This window comes from Acipenser ruthenus, chromosome 3 (assembly GCF_902713425.1).
Source record: "Acipenser ruthenus chromosome 3, fAciRut3.2 maternal haplotype, whole genome shotgun sequence".
NCBI classification, from domain to species: Eukaryota; Metazoa; Chordata; class Actinopteri; order Acipenseriformes; family Acipenseridae; genus Acipenser; species Acipenser ruthenus.
The window spans coordinates 17,782,943-17,802,208 of NC_081191.1; the positions used below are offsets into that span (position 1 = coordinate 17,782,943).

At 38.2% G+C, this 19,266-nt stretch overlaps 1 protein-coding gene across 34 annotated transcripts in view; it reads left to right on the forward strand.

Moving 5' to 3' along the window:
- LOC117394363 (regulating synaptic membrane exocytosis protein 2-like) overlaps positions 1–19,266 on the forward strand; it is a 265,103-nt gene that overhangs the window by 184,032 nt on the left and 61,805 nt on the right. For 27 of the 34 annotated variants that reach the window (XM_059012647.1, XM_059012665.1, XM_059012645.1 and 24 more), the window contains 3 exons: positions 2,169–2,252; positions 16,276–16,311; positions 18,677–18,783. In XM_059012647.1, the coding sequence (XP_058868630.1) occupies positions 2,169–2,252; positions 16,276–16,311; positions 18,677–18,783 (227 nt within the window). The remainder of the gene's footprint in view (positions 1–2,168; positions 2,253–16,275; positions 16,312–18,676; positions 18,784–19,266) is intronic. The other 7 variants (XM_059012661.1, XM_059012666.1, XM_059012675.1 and 4 more) reach the window with 2 other exon arrangements.

A 19,266-nucleotide genomic window follows, 5' to 3' on the forward strand; every position in this document is an offset into this window, starting at 1 on the left:
ATGTCTAGGCCCAGAGACTGCAATCGCTTAGAGCTATCAGGATGTAGCATAATAATTTTAAAACACTGAGGGAATTTAATGAAATGCACAATATAAAAAGAACTATTCCTAGTTTAGCTAGACTTTTATAACCACCATCCCTTTTTCATTTCTTTCTTTTTCCTGGGGGCATAAAACTAATTTCAGTGTACTAGTAAAGTTTCACTGCATTAGCCCTGTGAACTGTGGAATATCTCCAACATACATCTTGGAAAATTTGAATCCTAATTCTGTATCAAAATAGGAGTCACATAGCAACCCTGCTTATTCAGCACCAAAAATATTTGTCCCATCTAAAAGTAATTGATCCACGCGGTTTGTAAGCTTTATGAATAATGGCCTTTGTAAGCAGTGATTTTAAAAAGCTTCAGAGCAAAGCTCTAAAGAAGAGCCTTCCCCCACCCCCCCACCCAAATGCGAGCTTCATTCAGGTTGAATAGTGACTTGCATCAGCATTGAAAAGGCCTTTAGTGTTCATAAAACATACGCAATGCAAGCTCGGAACACTTTAAAAGCCCTGACTAGAGTTTTCTTTTTTTCTTTTTTCTTTTTGGCATTTTAGTGTAGTGCTAATAACTGTGGAGAAAGGAATTTGTTTAAATCTAAACCCCCTTTTCTGTGCTAGTCTGAGCTAGTTCTGTGGAAGCTGCACTGTGATCTTTATTATTTATTCCATGAACATAAGGAATTTTGGGAATGAAAAGAAGCCATCTGGCCCATCAAAGCTGGTCCCTTGATCTACATAAAATACATTCAATTTATATTAATTTATTGAGGAGTGTTTAGCTAACAAGCAACACTGAGTACAGGAGTTTGAAGCAATTCTAGCTGATCAAATATAATAAGAAAACACAATATTGGTATAATTTTTCTTAAATGAAAAATAACACCTGTCTGTTACAAAAGCAGTAAGAAACATCATAAGTTGGGCTTTTGTTTTTTGATATTTTACCCCCAAGTCATCAGAGGGGGGAATGTGATTATTGTAAAAATTAGACAAAGTGGTGGGTATTTGGTTAAATGTGTTATACCTTTCTATATATTCGTTCCATCAAAAGTTCTCAATTATAATTACATTATTTTAAATGTATAATTCCCACGATCAGCTAGTTTATTTATTTGCTGTGCAATGGCAATTTAGAATTCTGTTTGTACTTCTCCCCTACATTTCAAACTTATAAGTAAATAGTGTTATCATTTTATACCGACGTTGATTACCAACAATACCATTTTTTTTTTAACATAAAGGTTGTTACCAGTCATACAGTCAATGATGTTGTTTGAAAAGTATTGTCTATCGTATAATCCTAACATGTTTCAAATCTATAATTAGGGCTTCTGATTTTCAGTGTTTTACCTCGATTTTTATACTCTCCTTTAAGAATTCGATTGATACAGGTTAAGCCTTTCGTTTATTTGTTTTTTTGTATGTGAAACAACTAAATGGGTTTTTAAATCGGCCAAGCCTTCATTTTCCATTTACAAGCAGAACGTACAAACAAGATCGCGACGTGTTAATAAGCGACTAATGTTTATTAAAGCTATAATGAAAAAGAAAGTATTTTATGCTGGAAACACTTTATTACAATCGTTATGCATAACTGTATTTACATTAATAAAGATGAGTCGTCTGCTTTTAAATAAAAAGGTTAGACTTGCGATTTAAAACCTCATTTAGATGTTTCCCTGAAAAAAAAAACAACTGTAAATTAAATCAATTTTACTATTTCTCAGTTGTGATTGAGATACATGAATGGCTTAACAGGTATCAGTTGAATTCTTAAAGGAGAGTATAAAAGTCGGTGTAAAACACAACAAAATCAGAAGCCCTAAGTATAAGGTACACTTAAAAGCACTTCAAAGAACAATATAGCAGTATACAACTAAGAGCTCACAAAGTTTAATCCCAATAGCAGAAAAGCAAAAAAAAAAAAAAGAAGTGTAGCCTCATTACTGCATCTGTTAACCTTCAAAAGAACACCTTATTTTTGGTAATTCTTATCTTCCACAAGGTGTTCTGTTGAAGGTTACTTATTTATAGATTTGCGCTATGTTCTGAATGTGCAAATCTTAATTTTGCTGGCTTAAGTTGTACATGATGAGCCATCTTTCCTTTTGGTTTGTATCAGAAGTGACCTGGGAAGACCAGCAGAGAAAGGTGAATGGTACGGTAGCTGATGACAAGATGAAACAGAAACACCAGTCTGAGCCAGGTTTGTCAGGGTGTGGAAAAATGGGCAAAACAAAGCATGAGGCCGGGGACAGAAGTGCCAGCCGCAGCAGCGATCCCCAGATCTCATGCTTTAATGCTAGTCCAGTCTGTACTGTCTTGTTCATCTTTTCTTATACTCTGTGATGTGAAGGGCAGCATGGTGGGAGTAGATCTGTGTTGATGTAGCCAGCTTTGTAAAAGCTGCTCTTCCAGGCTGATGACACTGCGGGCTTCCTGCACCACAATATAAGAAGCGCAGAACACTGTGTACCCAAGTGTAAGACAGCAACTAGAAGGCAGTAAGTACCACCGTCACACAGGATGTAAAGCTGGGTGGTACAGTTCAGAAACAAAAAAAGTGTATTAGCGTCAGGACAGGTTTTAAAATGACTGACTAGAAAAGCACTTAATAAATATACACCTCACCCTACCTTATATGTACACAATTATCCGTATTGCTAAAACCTAACATGGATTTTTGTGCTTCAGCCAATTATTATTATTATTTTATTATTTGTTTATTTAGCAGACGCCTTTATGCAAGGCGACTTTACAGAGACCAGAGTGTGTGAACTATGCATCAGCTGCAGAGTCACTTACAACTACGTCTCGCCCTAAAGACGGAGCACAAGGAGGTTAAGTGACTTGCTCAGGGTCACACAATGAGTCAGTGGCATGGCTTCTTAATTAAGAGTAATTAGATACTGCTAAAGAAGTTATCAACGAACACTGAGGTCAACATCTGCATTGTTTAAATATAAATACAAACCCAAAGCAACATTCAGCCTGGAAAGGGTAAGGGAATGGGGTAAAAGGCAATTCTTTACACCCTAACTTTTTATTTTATTTAGCCCTCTCATTTTTATATCTTCTCTACCCTTTACTGTTTAAGTTTTCTGTGTCAGTGCTGGAGCGTGCACAATTTCGACAGTGTGTTGATTTGGTTGTTCTTCTACACTGTAAATTAGCCAGAACTAACCCAAAATGTTATATTGCAGTTAGAAGGAGGTGTTCTCATACTGGTTTCCATTTTGATATTTGCATGTGATAGCACAGAAAATGTAATAATCAGTAGACATCTTTTTTTTGTTTTTGTCAATTAACATTAACGTTTTCCTAGCTTGAAACTTTAATAGTATATGACACTGGAAAATAAGTGTTTATTTTTTATAATTAAAATTACTCTTGATGCTAAATAATTTAATATAAAAATGTAACATTCTGTTTCCTATTTACTAAACACTAGATTGTTATAATTTAAATAAACAGGAAACATATAGTAATGATGGTTAATTAACAGTTTTCAAAGTTGTATTATTATTATTATTATTATTATTATTATTATTATTATTATTATTATTATTATTATTATTAATAATGATTTAGAAATATACTTATTGACGTTTATTAAGAACCAATAATCTAACTGGCATACCCAAGAGGGAGTAGGTTGCAGTCGTGACTGTGTCTTTATTTCCCCCAGTGTTTAGAGAAATCTTTTAAAATGCAATAATTTTATTTCTACTTTAAATTGGCCTTACTCCTTACCCAATTTTTACTTTGCCACTTTCTGCCTCTTTCCTTTTCTCTGGAGCTGCTGGCTTGCCCTTGCTTTCTACTCCCTTCCCTTACATATGACACCCCTCCCATCCCATATCCTCTTTGTTGCTCTATCCCCTGCTGCATTCCCTTTAAACCTGGCCTTTCTTCTGCTTGTCTCTGTCTGCTCCCCTTTCCTCAGTCCTGTTATGTTTTATGGACAATTCAGCCATCAGTTAGACACTGTTATTAGCCAATGTCCTATTGTAAGTGACTCTGCATATAATGCACAGCTCACAGCCTACCTCTGTAAAGTGCTTTAGTGGTCAACTATGAAAGGCGCTGTATAAAAATAAAGATATTTTATTATTTATTATTACAGGTAGCCACTCACAAACAGCTATTTGTTCAGTCCCTGCCTATCTACCAAATTACCCATCACATTGGCATTGTTATATTTTGATTAGTTACATTAACATACATATCAGATTTGCAGTATCCGGTGTATAACATTACCTAAGTATAATCACTGCATTCAAATGAATAATAGTGTATTTTCTTAGCTATACTAAGAACACACCTCCAGTTTCATACATTGTATTACTGGAATGTGATTCTTTTTAAAGGCCTCTGTTTCTGGGGTCTTTCTGAAGAAGTATTAGTTAACTGAAAGGGAAAAGTTAAGACTAGAGTAGAAAACGATAATTCCATCAGTTTTAATGTACAGTATTGTTTTACCATTAAGGGCAACCCAAATAGTGGGATTAACATCAGAATTCACATTATATTATACTCTTTACAATCAGTGCATTAATAACATCTCAATAAAATGCCTGGAAAAACATAGAACCAGCTTGTATTTTTAAGCATTGTGCCAATGTAAAAGAGAGCTTGTCCTCATGATACTAAGAAACTGCATGTGTAAGAATAATGTTCCTTTCAAGTATGATATACCTCTGTGTAGCCCGAATTACCTGAGTACTTTGTCCAAGCTGCTCGAATAGAGCCCTCTCTGCTCATGCACGAAGACCCTGCCCCTGAGGGGATAAAGTGTCGGGCGCACAAGGGCTCAGCACCATTTTCTCATCAGCCTTTGCCTGAGAAGGAGCCTGCGCCTGACCGTCACGGTTGTTTTGTGGGATAAGCTGAATTTTTCTACTTCTCCCCATCTTCCTTCGGGAAAATTATTTTGATATACTTCCAACTGCAACTCTGCAGATGCCCTGGCCACCGGAAATGGCATCCAGGCGTTCCCTCTTTGATAGGGTCATAACTGCAATGTACTCCCCCTGGTACTGTCAGATTTTTTGCACGATGCGCAATCCTCCTGGGGCCGCCCGCCAACCTGTATGGTGTGCACGATGCAGAGAAGCTGGGTCTTGACCACTTCCCACCTGTTGAGGCTTCCATTACCTCACTCTGGCCTGAGACCCCGATGGGGACAAAGTATCTTTGCATGATGTCCTGATTACATCACGTTTGGGCCCGCCATGGATGAGATGCTGCAGTGTTCTCACCAGGAACGGGAGTCCTCTAAGGAGCTGGCTCGCCTTCTTCCTAAACACAGGGTCCCAGCTTATAAGCCTCCAGCGACGCACAGGAGGCCTAGGCCCCCACAGCCCCTAAAGCTGGCACATTCTGACGCAGCTTCCACAAAGGCAACCTGGGTTTTGGGACCAGAGCGCTAAGGGCAGCCTCCCGGTCCACCCCTTCAGCACATCTGCCAGTGCTTCAAGTTCTGCACTTGCGACAGCTTGGGTATACTATCCCAATTAGTAATGAATAACATTTAATATTTAAAAGGGAACATTAAAATATAAATATTATCCATTACCTTTCAAGGTCGCTGCATTCACTCCAACGCAGCAGGTTTGAATTGAAAATTGGCACTGATCCCTTCTGCTCATGGCACTTTATCCCCTTGGGGGCGGGGTCTTCATGCCTGATGCACGAGGGGGCTCTTTCGAGCAGCAACAATAAACTTGGGCTAAACAGAGGTATATCTCGTTCGGTACAGGATAGCATTTCTATTTCAGAGAACCAGGGTTATAATATATAACCTAAAGTTATGCATATTGTTCCTGATCAATACTAGGTCATATGTACTGTAGTCCTATTTTTTATTTTTTTTTATGTACTGAATTGTAGAGATACAGTGCAAGTGAAAGAGTGCTCTCAGGTACTTGGTGCATTTTACCATGGTTGTCAGGGTCTTATGTGAAGGACATTTTTGGACTCACCCATCATTTTAATTTGTAACTAGGCCCCAAAATCCCTATGCCTAGTAAGAGTGTTTGGAGTATTGTTTTAGTAATGCACTGGGAGTATACACTTCGGAACAGAAGCCCCAGGAAAACTAGGGAGTGGGAGTTGGTCTAAGTTGCAGATATTTACATTATACATTAATGTAGTAACTGTGTAGACAAAGATTTAAAGTCTTTATCACTGCCCTACTTTGAAGACACAATATGAACCTGTATTGCATCTTTAGATACTGAAGACGCAACACGGGCTAAGTATCAGAAGTAGTGCCTTTTTGCTCTTGGCATGATTTGAGTGTATAAATTATTTTTCTAGTTTATAACAAGATATATTACATAGTACTGAAACAGAGCTTCAGGTACCTAATTTGCCATTAACTTCAGACACAGATTTAATATTATATATACCAAGCAGCACATTTGGTATTAAACTAAATCAAGATTAATAGATGCAGGTTTATATTTTATGTAGATATAGCAGCACATGGGCTCTATGTTAATGTTAGCAGCCCTACTGGAAGCCCATATTATCCTGTCGATAGATGTTGGCACTACTCCATTTATAACAGAGGCTGCTATCTCGAAATGCAAGCCATGGTTGTCAGGACATTTTTTGTGCTTTGCAATTACCTGTAATGCAAATTGAAACTGTGCAGTCTCATTTGGTTTAAAGTTTCAGATTAACTATTTGAGGTAAAAAATAAATAAATAAATATATAAACGTGCATATTAAAATTTCACTCATCAGACTTCCTTTGGATTCAGTTTCATCAAAGCTTGTGTTTTTAGAATTATTTTTCTTATCTGCAAAATTATTTTCTTTAAAAAAATAAATAGAAAACAATAATAAAAAAATATATATATATATATGTATATGTTTGATATTTTATTTTTAAACACTGAAACTCAAAATCAATTATTGTAAGGTTGGTTTTATGTTGGGAAATATTTTTAAGAAAAATAAAAAACTGAAATATCTTATAAGTATTCAACCCCTGTGCTGTGGAAGCTCCCAGTTTACACTGATGAAAGAAATTGCCCTAACGAGGACACAATTACCTTACCATTGGCCTCCACCTGTGAACCATTAAAGTTGCTGTCACATTTTCTGGATAAAAAACCCACTGTTGAAGGATCATTGGTCAGGCTGTGAATCTGAAGGAAAATGAAGACCAAAGAACATTCTACAGAAGTTAGAGATAAAGTAATACAAATGCATAGATTCGGGAAAGGGTACAAAATAATATCCAAATGTTTGGATATCCCAGTGAGCACAGTTGGATCAATAATCGGAAGTGGAAGCTGCATCACACCACCCAGGCACTGCCTAGAAAAGGCTGTCCCTCAAAACTCAGCGCTCAAACAAGAAGGAGACTTGTGAGAGAAGCCACAGAGAGGCCAACAATATATATTTATGCTGCCTGTCTTGTAGGTTGCTTGATCTACTTCTAACTCACGTAAAGGGGAACCAAGAGGAAAGGAGCCCCCTAACTGGTTACTGAACACTCTAAATGTCTTTTTGTTATTTGGTACTTTTTAAATCAAGGAGCATCTCTATAATTAAAGGTAAAGTAGTAGATAAAAGGTTCTACATTAATGGTGAGGCAATACCAACAGCGTCTGAGAAGCCAGTGAAAAGTCTTAGGAGATGGTACGATGGGGATCTAAAGGACACAGTTTGTGTGGGAGAAGTTAGACAACAAGTAGTGGAAGGGTTTAAGAGCATAGACAGCAGCGCTTTACCGGGCAAACTGAAACTCTGGTGCTTTCAGTTTGGTCTACTGCCAAGGCTGCTGTGCCCAATGACTGTGTACAAGCTTTCCTTGACACAGTTGAGAAGCTGGAAGCTTTAATCAGTTCATATATCAGGAAATTGTTGGGAGTTCCATGCTGCCTCAGCAGAGTGGGACTTTATGGTAAAGGAATACTGCAGCTACCAGTCTCTGTTCTAACCGAGGAGTTTAAGTGCGCCAAGGTCCGACTGGAAATGACATTAGTAGATTCACGCAACAAATGCATAAGGGAGGCAGCACCTGTGTGAAAACTGGAAGAAAATGAGCAGCAAAGAAAGCTGTGGAAAATGCAAAGGCTGCCCTTTAAATCTGTGATATTATGGGGCAAGTTCAGCATGGAAGAGGGGGTCTTAGTCTCAGTTCAGCTCCTCCTACATGGCACAAGACAACTCCAGCTCAACGGAGAAAGCTGGCAGTCAACGGGGAGCAAAAGCAGGAGGAGAGGATGAGGTGTGTAAAGGCTGTTTCCCAGAATGGATGAGATGGGAGAGTGTTGAACAACGCAAAATCGGCTGGCAAGACTTGTGAACAATGGAACAGAGCAGGATCAGTTTCCTCATCAGATGAACATATGATGTTCTTCCATCACCTCAGAACCTGAACCTCTGGGTGGGTGAGGATCCATCATGTCATTTGTGTTCATGACCTGCAACATTAAGGCACATTTTGACAGGATGTAAGGTAGGTCTTATCCAAGGATGGTTTACTTGGCGCCATGACCAGGCACTGCAATGTTTGGCTTTAGCATTGGAAGACAAGCGTAACATGACCAATAAGTTGCCACCAGTTCCATTAAAGCATTACACAAAAGATAATATTCCTCTGTCCTGGAGAACAACCACCAAGAAAAGTTGTTAAAACCAAGCCTTGCCCAGGACAACTGGAAGCTGCTAGAGACTGGAAAATGCTGGCAGATGTTGGTCAATGGCTTATTTTTCCACCTCAGATTGCCACCACTAACCTTCTACCAGACATTGTCTTGTGGTCTGGATCAGCATGCCTTGTTCATCTGGTAGAGTTACCAGTGCCATGGGAGGATGCTGTGGATGAGGCGTATGAGAGGAAGAAACTTTGGTATGCTCAACTAGCTGCTGAAGCAGAACAGCGAGGATGGAGGGTCCGGGTTTACCCAGTGGAGGTGGGTTGTCGAGGATTTGTGGCAAACTGTACAACCCAGTTTCTCAGAGATGTTGGGTTCAGTGGCCAAGAGTTGCATCGCACAGTGAAGAACTTATCTGAAGCAGCAGAAAGGAGCAGCAACTGGCTGTGGTTGAGACAGAAAGTTGCTGGCTTAATAGAAAGAAAGCAACATTGATGTATGGGTAAGTAAGCTGGGCTGAGTTGAGTGAGGTACGGAGGGGGGTGATGCTGGAATGCCAGAATCACTGTCAAGCCCTCTTGAAGTGTCGTGGGCTAGTCGATGAAACACTGAGGATGGAAGGTGCCCACTTGAAGACCCCAGAGATGTACCCTACTTAGCTCAATCCAGATGGTTGTCATGCTGAAGCGCTGGGGAGACCGCACTGTGGTTGATCCCCGGAGCCAGCATCACAGCCGTTGTGTGTGCTGATGCGCTGGGGAGGCAAAATAAGCTGGTCCCTGGAGCCAGCATTACACTTCAGCCATCAACACCAGGCAGAAGGATATTTACATAATCAGATGGAAAGAAACTCAAATGGATGGAGATGCAGATGGATCACATTAATTTACTGTAAAGCTATGTCTTAGTTGGTGCTTATCTTGGCAAGAGCCGAGTTCAAATCAGCATGAAGTTTTAACATCTACTCTCATGTAATGGAAATCATTAAAAGCTGCAATAAGTATTGCATAATGTATACTGATTAAATAATGATTTATTTGATTGTTTCTGATTTTATTGGGTATTCTACTGACCAGACCTAAAGAGAAGTTCAGTACTCTTTGTTCTAAGTGAGTGCCTCTTACCATCTAATTATTACAGTTCCAAGCTTTGTTCAAACAATTAGTTATAATTATTTTCTCTGAAATGGTTGAAACACTGGGAACGTCCTGTTTTTTTTTTTAAATAGATAAAATACATGTCCTTGCATATGATTAGTAACACCACAATGAAGAGCTGCAAGTTGATTTGTTTTTTAGTACTTTATGTTCTTCAGGTGACATAATGAATATGCAAGTGTGTGCTTAATTAGAGGCTCCAAAGCTCTTCAGTTTACAAGATTTCCTGTAAAGCTGATGAAAGCAATGCTAAAGCCCAAGAGATATATTATACAATATACACAGGCAAACGCACAGAATTTAGTCAGTTTTAGAATACAAATATATTGGTTATTGAAACATACTTCTTGACTGTTAACCAAAGAATCAAAGTTACAAATATAATAAAGACCAAGGTGATAATAAAGTAAATGTGCATTGTCTCAAAAGCCTATGCAGCTTTGAGTAAGATGAGTTTATAGAGTTTGCCTTTTGTTCTTTTAACTATAGCTTTTTATTTTTCTTTATTAATCTTAGTGAGATGTTTTTTTAAAGGTTACAGAAGAAGATGGTACACAATAAAGAATCCATTGAAAGTACCCAAAAGAACTTGACTGAAACAGTTTTGACTCCTTTATTTTCAAAGGTCTTCCTTTTTCTGGACTCCTCTCTCCGAGTCTTCTTTAACATCACTTAACTTTTCAGCTCTTCCTTTTCTTCTTAATAACCCACGGTTCCTCTTTTGTTAACATAATATCTGTATAATGTGAAATAATGTATAATGTGATATCTTGTAACAATTGTAAGTCGCCCTGGATAAGGGCGTCTGCTAAGAAATAAATAATAATAATAATAATAATAATAAGTAGCTGTTGCCTCCTGTCTCTATCTTTCTTTGTTTATCTCTTGCTTGGTGTTGTTTCCCCATTTACCCCCCACCCCCCCCACCCCCACCACCATTACCATATGTGACACTGTGAGCCTTCTCTAACCTGATTTAACCCATTTTCTCCCAGTGTGAGTTCTCACCTTCTGAAAACATCCACTCACACCCATCTCCTTTGTCTATGTCTGTCCCATTTTGTGATGTGATCACAGAAGAGATGGATTCACCCAGGCAGAGGAACTCAAGTCTGTCACTTCTTCTGCTTCTACTTTCTACTCTTGCCATGTAGACGTCATAGCTAACCCATTTCACATGACCATTGTTTATCCTTTCATTTTATGTTTTCTAATATGTGTGTGTGTGTGTGTGTTTGTATTTACAGTATAAATATATATACAGTAGTGGTATATGTACATGTTTGTAAATACACACATGCATACTGTATATGTACAGCATATAGTGTAAGTGACTGAGGAATAAAGTTGTTTCAGCTCTTCTAAACATGTTTTGGGTGCAGTTCAATAATGTGCCGTGCAGAGATATTTAAATGACACTAATATACTGTAGAACCTCAAATTACAGAAAATCTCAACCAATAGTATCAAGACAGATAAAAACATTAACTTTATTTACCTACTGTATATCAGTTGTTCCTTTTTATCATGACTTATTTTCATGTCATTTCATTTTAAACAATGGAAATGCCATAGGAAAACATTATACCTCTAGGTCTAGTACTAAAATGGTAATATGAAGTATTGGATTATTGGATACATTATTTCTTGTTTCTATGTCAGATACCAAAGGAGGCCAGCAATGCACAGTGACTTATCAAAAAAAAAAAAAACACATGTTACAGTTTTGTGGAAACAAGGTAATAGATTATACATAGGCTTGCTACGTTTCGATATTAATCAGTAAAGCTCATTAAATGTTGAATTTTTTTATTTTCTTACCTAAAATAACACCGTGTAACAATTTTTTTTTTTTTTGGTTCCTGGGTAGTAAGTGTTATTTCCTAATTGCTTATGCCTCAAAAGTATAGAAAATGGCTATTATTCCCCACAAACTTTGCTTTTGTGACCAGGACAGTGATATTTTGAAATTTACCTATTTTCCAGAACATTCCAGATAGATTCAGTGCTGGGTGAAATAAATGTATTTTTGTAGGATGGTACAGAGGGGAAAAGAGAGCCATGAAGTTCGCTATCCCAAGAATTTGGCGGGAACCCACTGACCACTCAAGCAACTGCTACTTCTGCATGGTGGACCCTTCCAAACGTCGGACTGGCAAGAATGCACTTGCTATCACGTATCCGGACCTTCCTTCATCCGCCCCCATGAGCTCCCCGTACCCACTCCTCCGGAGAGAGAGCAGCCGTCTTTAGAAGAGAGCAGCAAGTCAGAGAGCGAGGAAGACGTTGTAGATCCAGATGACAATTTCAGAGGTGGAGCTGAGGAGAGAAACCCATACTACCCCAACCAAAAAGACCTCAAGTACTTGATTAGAGATCTTGGTCTCACCAAGTCCAATGCCGAGCTTTTGACGTCTAGGCTCAAGCAGTGGAACTTGTTGGATGAAAGTGTGCAAGTCGCAGATCAGAGGAAGCGTCACCAACCATATTCCAGCTTCTTCACCCGTCAAGATGGGCTCTGCTTCTGCCACAATGTGACCAGTCTGTTCGAGGCAATCGGAATCGCCTGTAACCAGAATGAGTGGCGCCTCTTCATTGACAGCTCATCCAGGAGCCTCAAAGCCGTGCTGCTCCATAATGGTAACAAGTACCCGTCTCTTCCCCTGGCTCACTCAGTGCACCTCAAAGAGTTTTACAACAGCATCAAGACCTTGCTGGACGCCTTGAAGTATGATGAGTACGGCTGGGAGGTCATAGGAGACTTCAAAATGGTGGCATTCCTGATGGGTCTCCAAGGCGGTTTTACCAAGTTTCCCTGCTATCTTTGCCTTTGGGACAGCAGGGACACCAAGGCGCACTACCACAGGTGGGACTGGCCACAGTGGACTGAGTTCTCTGTGGGGAGGAACAACGTCAAGTGGGAGCCACTGGTGGACCCCCGGAAGGTGCTGATGCCACCACTGCACATCAAATTGGGCCTTATGAAACAATTTGTCAGAGCTCTAGATGAAGAGTCGGCAGCCTTCAAGTACCTTCAAGACTTCTTCCCTAAGCTGTCTGAGGCAAAGGTCAAAGCCGGTGTCTTCGTCGGACCACAGATAAAGAAGATCCTGGAGTGCAATGAATTCCCCAAGAAGCTCACTAGTAAGGAGAAAGCGGCTTGGAACAGCTTTGTCGCAGTGGTTCGGGGCTTCCTGGGCAATCACAAGGCCGAAAACTATGTGGAGCTGGTTGAGACTCTGGTGAAGAACTACGGCACAATGGGCTGTAGGATGTCCCTCAAAGTCCATATCCTTGATGCTCATCTTGATAAATTCAAGGAGAACATGGGAGCATACTCGGAGGAGCAAGGCGAGCGCTTCCACCAGGATATACTGGACTTTGAACGCCGCTACCAAGGACAGTATAACGAGAACATGATGGGAGACTACATTTGGGGGCTGATTCGTGAAAGTGATTTACAGTATAATTGTAAATCTCGAAAAACTACTCACTTCTAAATCTTTTGTAGTCATTTTTGTATTACTTTAGTATAAATACATGTTAATTTGGATTCATATGTTGTTTTTTTCTGACTTTATGTGAACGAAAAGACACAAATTCGCCCGTTTTCTCATTGGAAATAGGTAAAATTCAAAATATCACTGTCCTGGTCACAAAAGCAAAGTTTGTGGGGAATAATAGCCATTTTCTATACTTTTGAGGCATAAGCAATTAGGAAATAACACTTACTACCCAAGGACAAAAATTGTGTTACATAGTGTTAATCATTTAGAAATCATCTCTAGTTTGTGTAGTTTTTGTACTTACTGTCTGTCCCATCTCTGTTCCATTCTGAATGGCTAGGGATCGCTGTCAATCATCTCAGTGGTCCGTTAGCACTGCCATTTTACTATCACTGTCACTTTCACCCTCTTCTGACGTCGTTGACTGAAGCAGCACTAGAATGCTCTCATTCGTTTAAATGACTGTCAATCATCATTAGCTGCAATGACTGTGCACTTTCATTTGCCAGCTATAGCGCCTCTCATTCAAAGCACCCACTTTGAAATTAGTGGGTTAAGGTGTAGGTAAGCTTTTGCTATAGGTATACGATGACAGTTACTAGTTTGATTTGAAAAAGGAAAACACTTAATGAACATAATGCACAATACCCTGACTGACAGCTGAAGTCTCCGCAGCAGGACGAAGCGGGCTCGTCTGCCTTGCCTTCCAGTGACTGATTCCAGATGTTTTGTTCTGGGCATATTTTTACTCGTAAATTTATGCTATAAAATTCTGTGTATGCTGCGTTTTCTACGGTTTACATTTTACAATTTGTGCAGGATCTTTATCTTTACAAGGTATAGTTCCGCTGTGACCAAACGTTATTTCAATTAGAATATTGGTATCATGGTTTTGTTGCATGTTGAATATGGTAAAGGGGTTTCGCTAAATGAGACGTTTTTCAATGGCATAAAAAGTCTGTGGGTTTTTTTTAAAGCATAAAGGTCTATTTCACCCATTCTCTGCTTGAATTAAAAAATAAAGATTGAAAAAAACGGTAAATTCTTTCTAAAATAAACGTTTATATTGATGATATTATATATTAATCGTCGATTTGGCAAAAAAATAAAAATCGAATAGTACTAAGCCTAGTTATATACCTAACAAGCTTGCATGATTTCTGTGTACACACTTGAGTAGGGCGTATGCAAACCATAAATGCTTTGACCCATTTTATATTATCTTTCATGAAAGCTAGTTATTTTGAATTTGGGAATGAGATGTGTGTAAACAGCAAGTGGTTATGATTGCAATGGAGCAGATTTCCAACAAGAGACTCAAAGTGCAGTAGATTTATGCCATGGGTTTTGTCAAAAGAGTATTTGGTAATTCGTAGATCTGATCTCTGTTATTTTCTTGACTATGAGCAAATAAGTACATTTTGAAAATGTTACTTGGCATGTGTGGTGGAAGTTTTAATATCACTCCCTTAGTTAGAGACTCAGTACGACAGACAAAATTGATTAAATAAATTTAATGATTTGCAAACCAGAGAACGCTCTCAGCACACGTGGTGCTAGACAAACATCGAGCAGAGTTCTGACTGCGCAGAGCCAGTAAACGTAATATATACCTCGCAACCTACAGTTATTGCGAGCCAATCACAGAAGCTTAACTCATATACAACAAAAACAACTTCGTCCTACGTGCAAGCAGGCTGTCTCAACACCGGTAGTCAGTCAGACTAGACTTGTGGTTTATCTTGTGTCCTGTTTACCAACTTCTTCTATTGGTTACTGGTTTGTTGAGTCAGTTGCTATGGGACGTTGGTCCTTTACAAACATACTGATTGGTCCTTACATGGCTGATGCAACATCAGCTGAATATGCAAGCTCCCCCAAGTCTAGTCAGCTGAAACCACAAACACATCTTTACATTTTATTTCTATATAATATTTATAATACTTTTTAAAGTCAAAACACATATTACTTGATAACTCTTTTTCTGCTTATCGTATTGGCACCTCAGACATAAGAGTTTAAACAGAAAGCAAAGAGTAATTTTCCCAAGACACATGTAGTACTATTTGATATGTTTGCTGTGAAAGAGCCACACAAGATACAGTACAAGTTAAATTCTCATAGGAAGCTATTGTTTTTTGTTTTTTGTTTTTGTTAAATAATTTCTTGTTATTAGTTGCCAAAGAAAAGGTTTGAGAAAAATATAGGAAAACTATTGGCATTCAAAGTAAGGTTTACTAAATTAACTAATTCTGGTTGCAAGATATGAGGGGTGTCGTTGGAAAAACTCCATATCCCAATTGGAAATATTGCTGGTTATAAGTTTTTATTTTGCAGACATGGTGCAGCCTACACTGTAGATATGCATCTGCTTTCAGAGTAATGCAATATGCTGTAGGATGTTTCCTTTGTTATAATTAGGTATAAAAGTTCAGTACAGTAATTGTTAATTTAATTTGACCATGTCAATCAAATAACATAGCTAATGCGTATTTGCATGCATTTTTATGTGACCTTTTTTCGTTCTATCCAATAAAAACCATGACATAAAAAGTGTGGGTGGGCGGGTCGCAAATGGTAGTGATCCCCTCACATGTGGAACTTGAACTTTTATACATTGCATTCGACTTTTCCTCATTTGTTAAGCCTTTCCTAAATTAAAATAATGTAGTCTCAGATATTGTTACCAGCATTTATTTCAGAATGAAAGAAAACAGCGTATTACTAAAGAGTTACTAAAGGGGCCAAAGTAGACTAAACAGAGGGAAAGAAAACTGAGTAGATCTGACCAAAAAAAAAATGGTTTTCTGTTCTTTTTCTGCCTCTCGTGTATTTTTGGTTAATGCATTTTGTGTTTGTTTGTGTTTTCATTTTAATGTTTTATTTCATTGGTTGTGTTTTTGTCATTTTTGTGTTTCCTTGTCACTGCCATCTTTTAAAAAATGTAGAGGGGAATGAAGCAGAGCCAGAGAATGGGGATGCAGGTAGGGCAGCTGTAACCTTTTTCTTAAGACGTTTCTAGACTTTCAAATATTAGCTGGTATTTCATGATACAGTAATTCACAATAGTGGTTAGTTCACAGTTAGGTTATGCTGACAGTAAATTGTACATGTACTGTGTACCGGTGTATAAAAAGACTTAACTAATTCCACCTCCACAATTTTTCACATTTTTAGATGTGTTAGTCAGATACAGTATGTGCCTTTTCATTTGTAATATTTCATAGTATAATTGTTTATAATATAATTGATTTTACGAAAAGATTTTAGTTCAGTTTAGTTTAGTTAAATTGCGGTATTTCTTAGTTGTCATGGTTATTTGAAGCTTCTTGTCCCACAATCAGAAAGTATGACTACAACAAACAAAAGTAGATTTTCTAGGCTGCCTTTTCACAAACAGTAACATACTGTGATTATAATATCCCTTTTCCTATTCATAATAATGGTTCATCTAAAATGTTGACAATAGTATTTTAGTTGAGAGCTAAATCCCATTTTCTAATTATTATTTTTTAGAAAGTTAAATATTTGTAATTATTTCTATTATTACATGATATAACCGTAAACACTGGCCAATTAAATGTCTTGAGTTATTTAAGTTGAACTTCTGATGAAAAGGACAAAATGTAGACAGTTAGCTTTTATACTTGAGTATAAGAGAGGCTTTGAGGCTCAGTATTGGACAGCGCTGACTGAAAGAGATAAATATAATCTTTATTGACTGTCAAGTAAAGGTTATCAGGAGATTTATAAAACATCATAATCACACTTCAAAAGCATTGAAAGAGGTTTTTTAAGTTAGTAGGTTAATGAGATGTGGCATTTTGCAATTGAAATCATTGAGAAAAGCTATTATAAACAGTTCTCCCTAATGTCGAGATATAAATATAACCTATTAAGTATGAAATTCAAGCTGAGAACTTCTACAGCCCAGTTGAACTCTTCTGGCTCTTGAGCATATGGTACTAGTTGTCAATTGCCCTGGAGATGTGGGGCGAATAAAACTAGAGCTGATGCTAATCAAGGGTGAAAAGGTTGACAAGCATGTGCACAATATCTTACAGGCTTCTTATTGTTAATGGGGAGGGGGTTCTGATAAGTGCTAACAATTAGGAGACTAGTTAAGAAACAGTAAATATCCATGGTAACCTGAATCCTACTGAATTGGGTTGCTTTGGCACTGTTAATTGGGTGTTGTGCTCAGTGAACCTCATACAGTGCCTTACATAAGTATTCACCCCCCCTTGGACTTTTCCACATTTTGTAGTGTTACAACCTGGAATTAAAATGGATTTAATTAGGATTGTTTGTCACTGATCTACACAAAATAGTCCATAATGCTGAAGTGGGGAAAAAAATCGACATATTTTTCAAAATTATTTACAAATAAAAAACTGAAAATTCTTGATTGCTGTGACACCCCTAAATAAGCTCTGGTGCAACCAATTGCCTTCAGAAGTCACATAATTAGTAAAGCATGGTGGTGGCAGCATCATGTTATGGGGATGCTTTTCATCGGCAGGGACTGGGAAACTGGTCAGGATTGAAGGCAAGATGGATGGAGCCAAATACAGGGAAATTCTAGAGGAAAACCTGTTTCAGTCTGCAAGAGAGCTGGGTTCACCTTCCAGCAGGACAATGACCCTAAACACACAGCCAAAGCTACACTGGAGTGGTTTAAAAACAAGAACATGAATGTCTTAGAATGGCCCAGTCAAAGCCCAGACCTCAATCCGATTGAGAATCTGTGGCAAGACTTGAAAATTGCTGTTCACCAACGGTCCCCATCCAACTTGACAGAGCTTGAGCAATTTTGCCAAGAAGAATGGGCAAAAATTGCAGGATCCAGATGTGCAAAGCTGGTAGAGACTTACCCAAAAAGACTCACAGCTGTAATTGCTGCCAAAGGTGCTTCTACCAAGTATTGACTCAGGGGGGTGAATAAATGCAACAAACAAATGTCTTTTTTTTGTTTAATTAACTTTTGTGTCACAATAAAAAATATTTTGCACCTTCAAAGTGTTAAGTATGTTGTGTAAATCAAATGGTAAAAATCCCAATTAAATCCATTTTAATTCCAGGTTGTAACACTACAAAATGTGGAAAAATTCCAAGGGGGGTGAATACTTATGCAAGGCACTATAGGAGTATGTTAATGAGGACATTTTAAAAGAAAAGATCATTAGTCCAGATGGACTTGCAGATTGCTCTGATCTATTGCCCACCATCCTTATCATTACCGCCACTCCACACCACTCAGCCCTCATCATCCAGGACTTCCACTACACAAGAAAAAATTATATTAGGGAGAAGTGACTGAGCCTAACTGGTAATCTTCTCTGTCTGCAGGTGCTATGGATGTGGAGGAGAAAACTCGCCAAATGAAACTGAAAATGAACAAATACAAACAGGTGGCAGGATCGGACTCCAGGCTGGAACAGGACTGTCAATCAAAGGCAAGTGATGACCCCCCTTTCACCCAGTTCTTCTATGTTTTAAATGGTATTTTAACATGGACGGGATCTTAATGCTATTATACATTAACTCTAAATAAGTTGTTGTTTTCCCTCGGGGAGATTATTTTAAAAATACATTGTTGCTAACTTGAAATGTGTCTCGTTTCGGAGTGATTTTGAGGACCTACCTATTGTATTATGTCAGTAGCCCTATGAATACTTTTGTACAGATAGACAGTTAGGGCTTCTGTAGAATTCTTACAAAATAATTATCAGAGCTTTGGTATTATTGTGATGCTGGGGGCCTCAAAATTGAAAAATTGTTCAGTAGTCAAATTTCTGATTGGTTTTTTAAGAAATTATAGTGCTTGTTCCTTCTAAAGTAGTAAAGATATCACTTTCAAATTGATTATGCTTGTTCATACTGTAATTGGCTTTATGTATGCACCTCTGCTACTGTCTACATATGTTACTATTTGATTT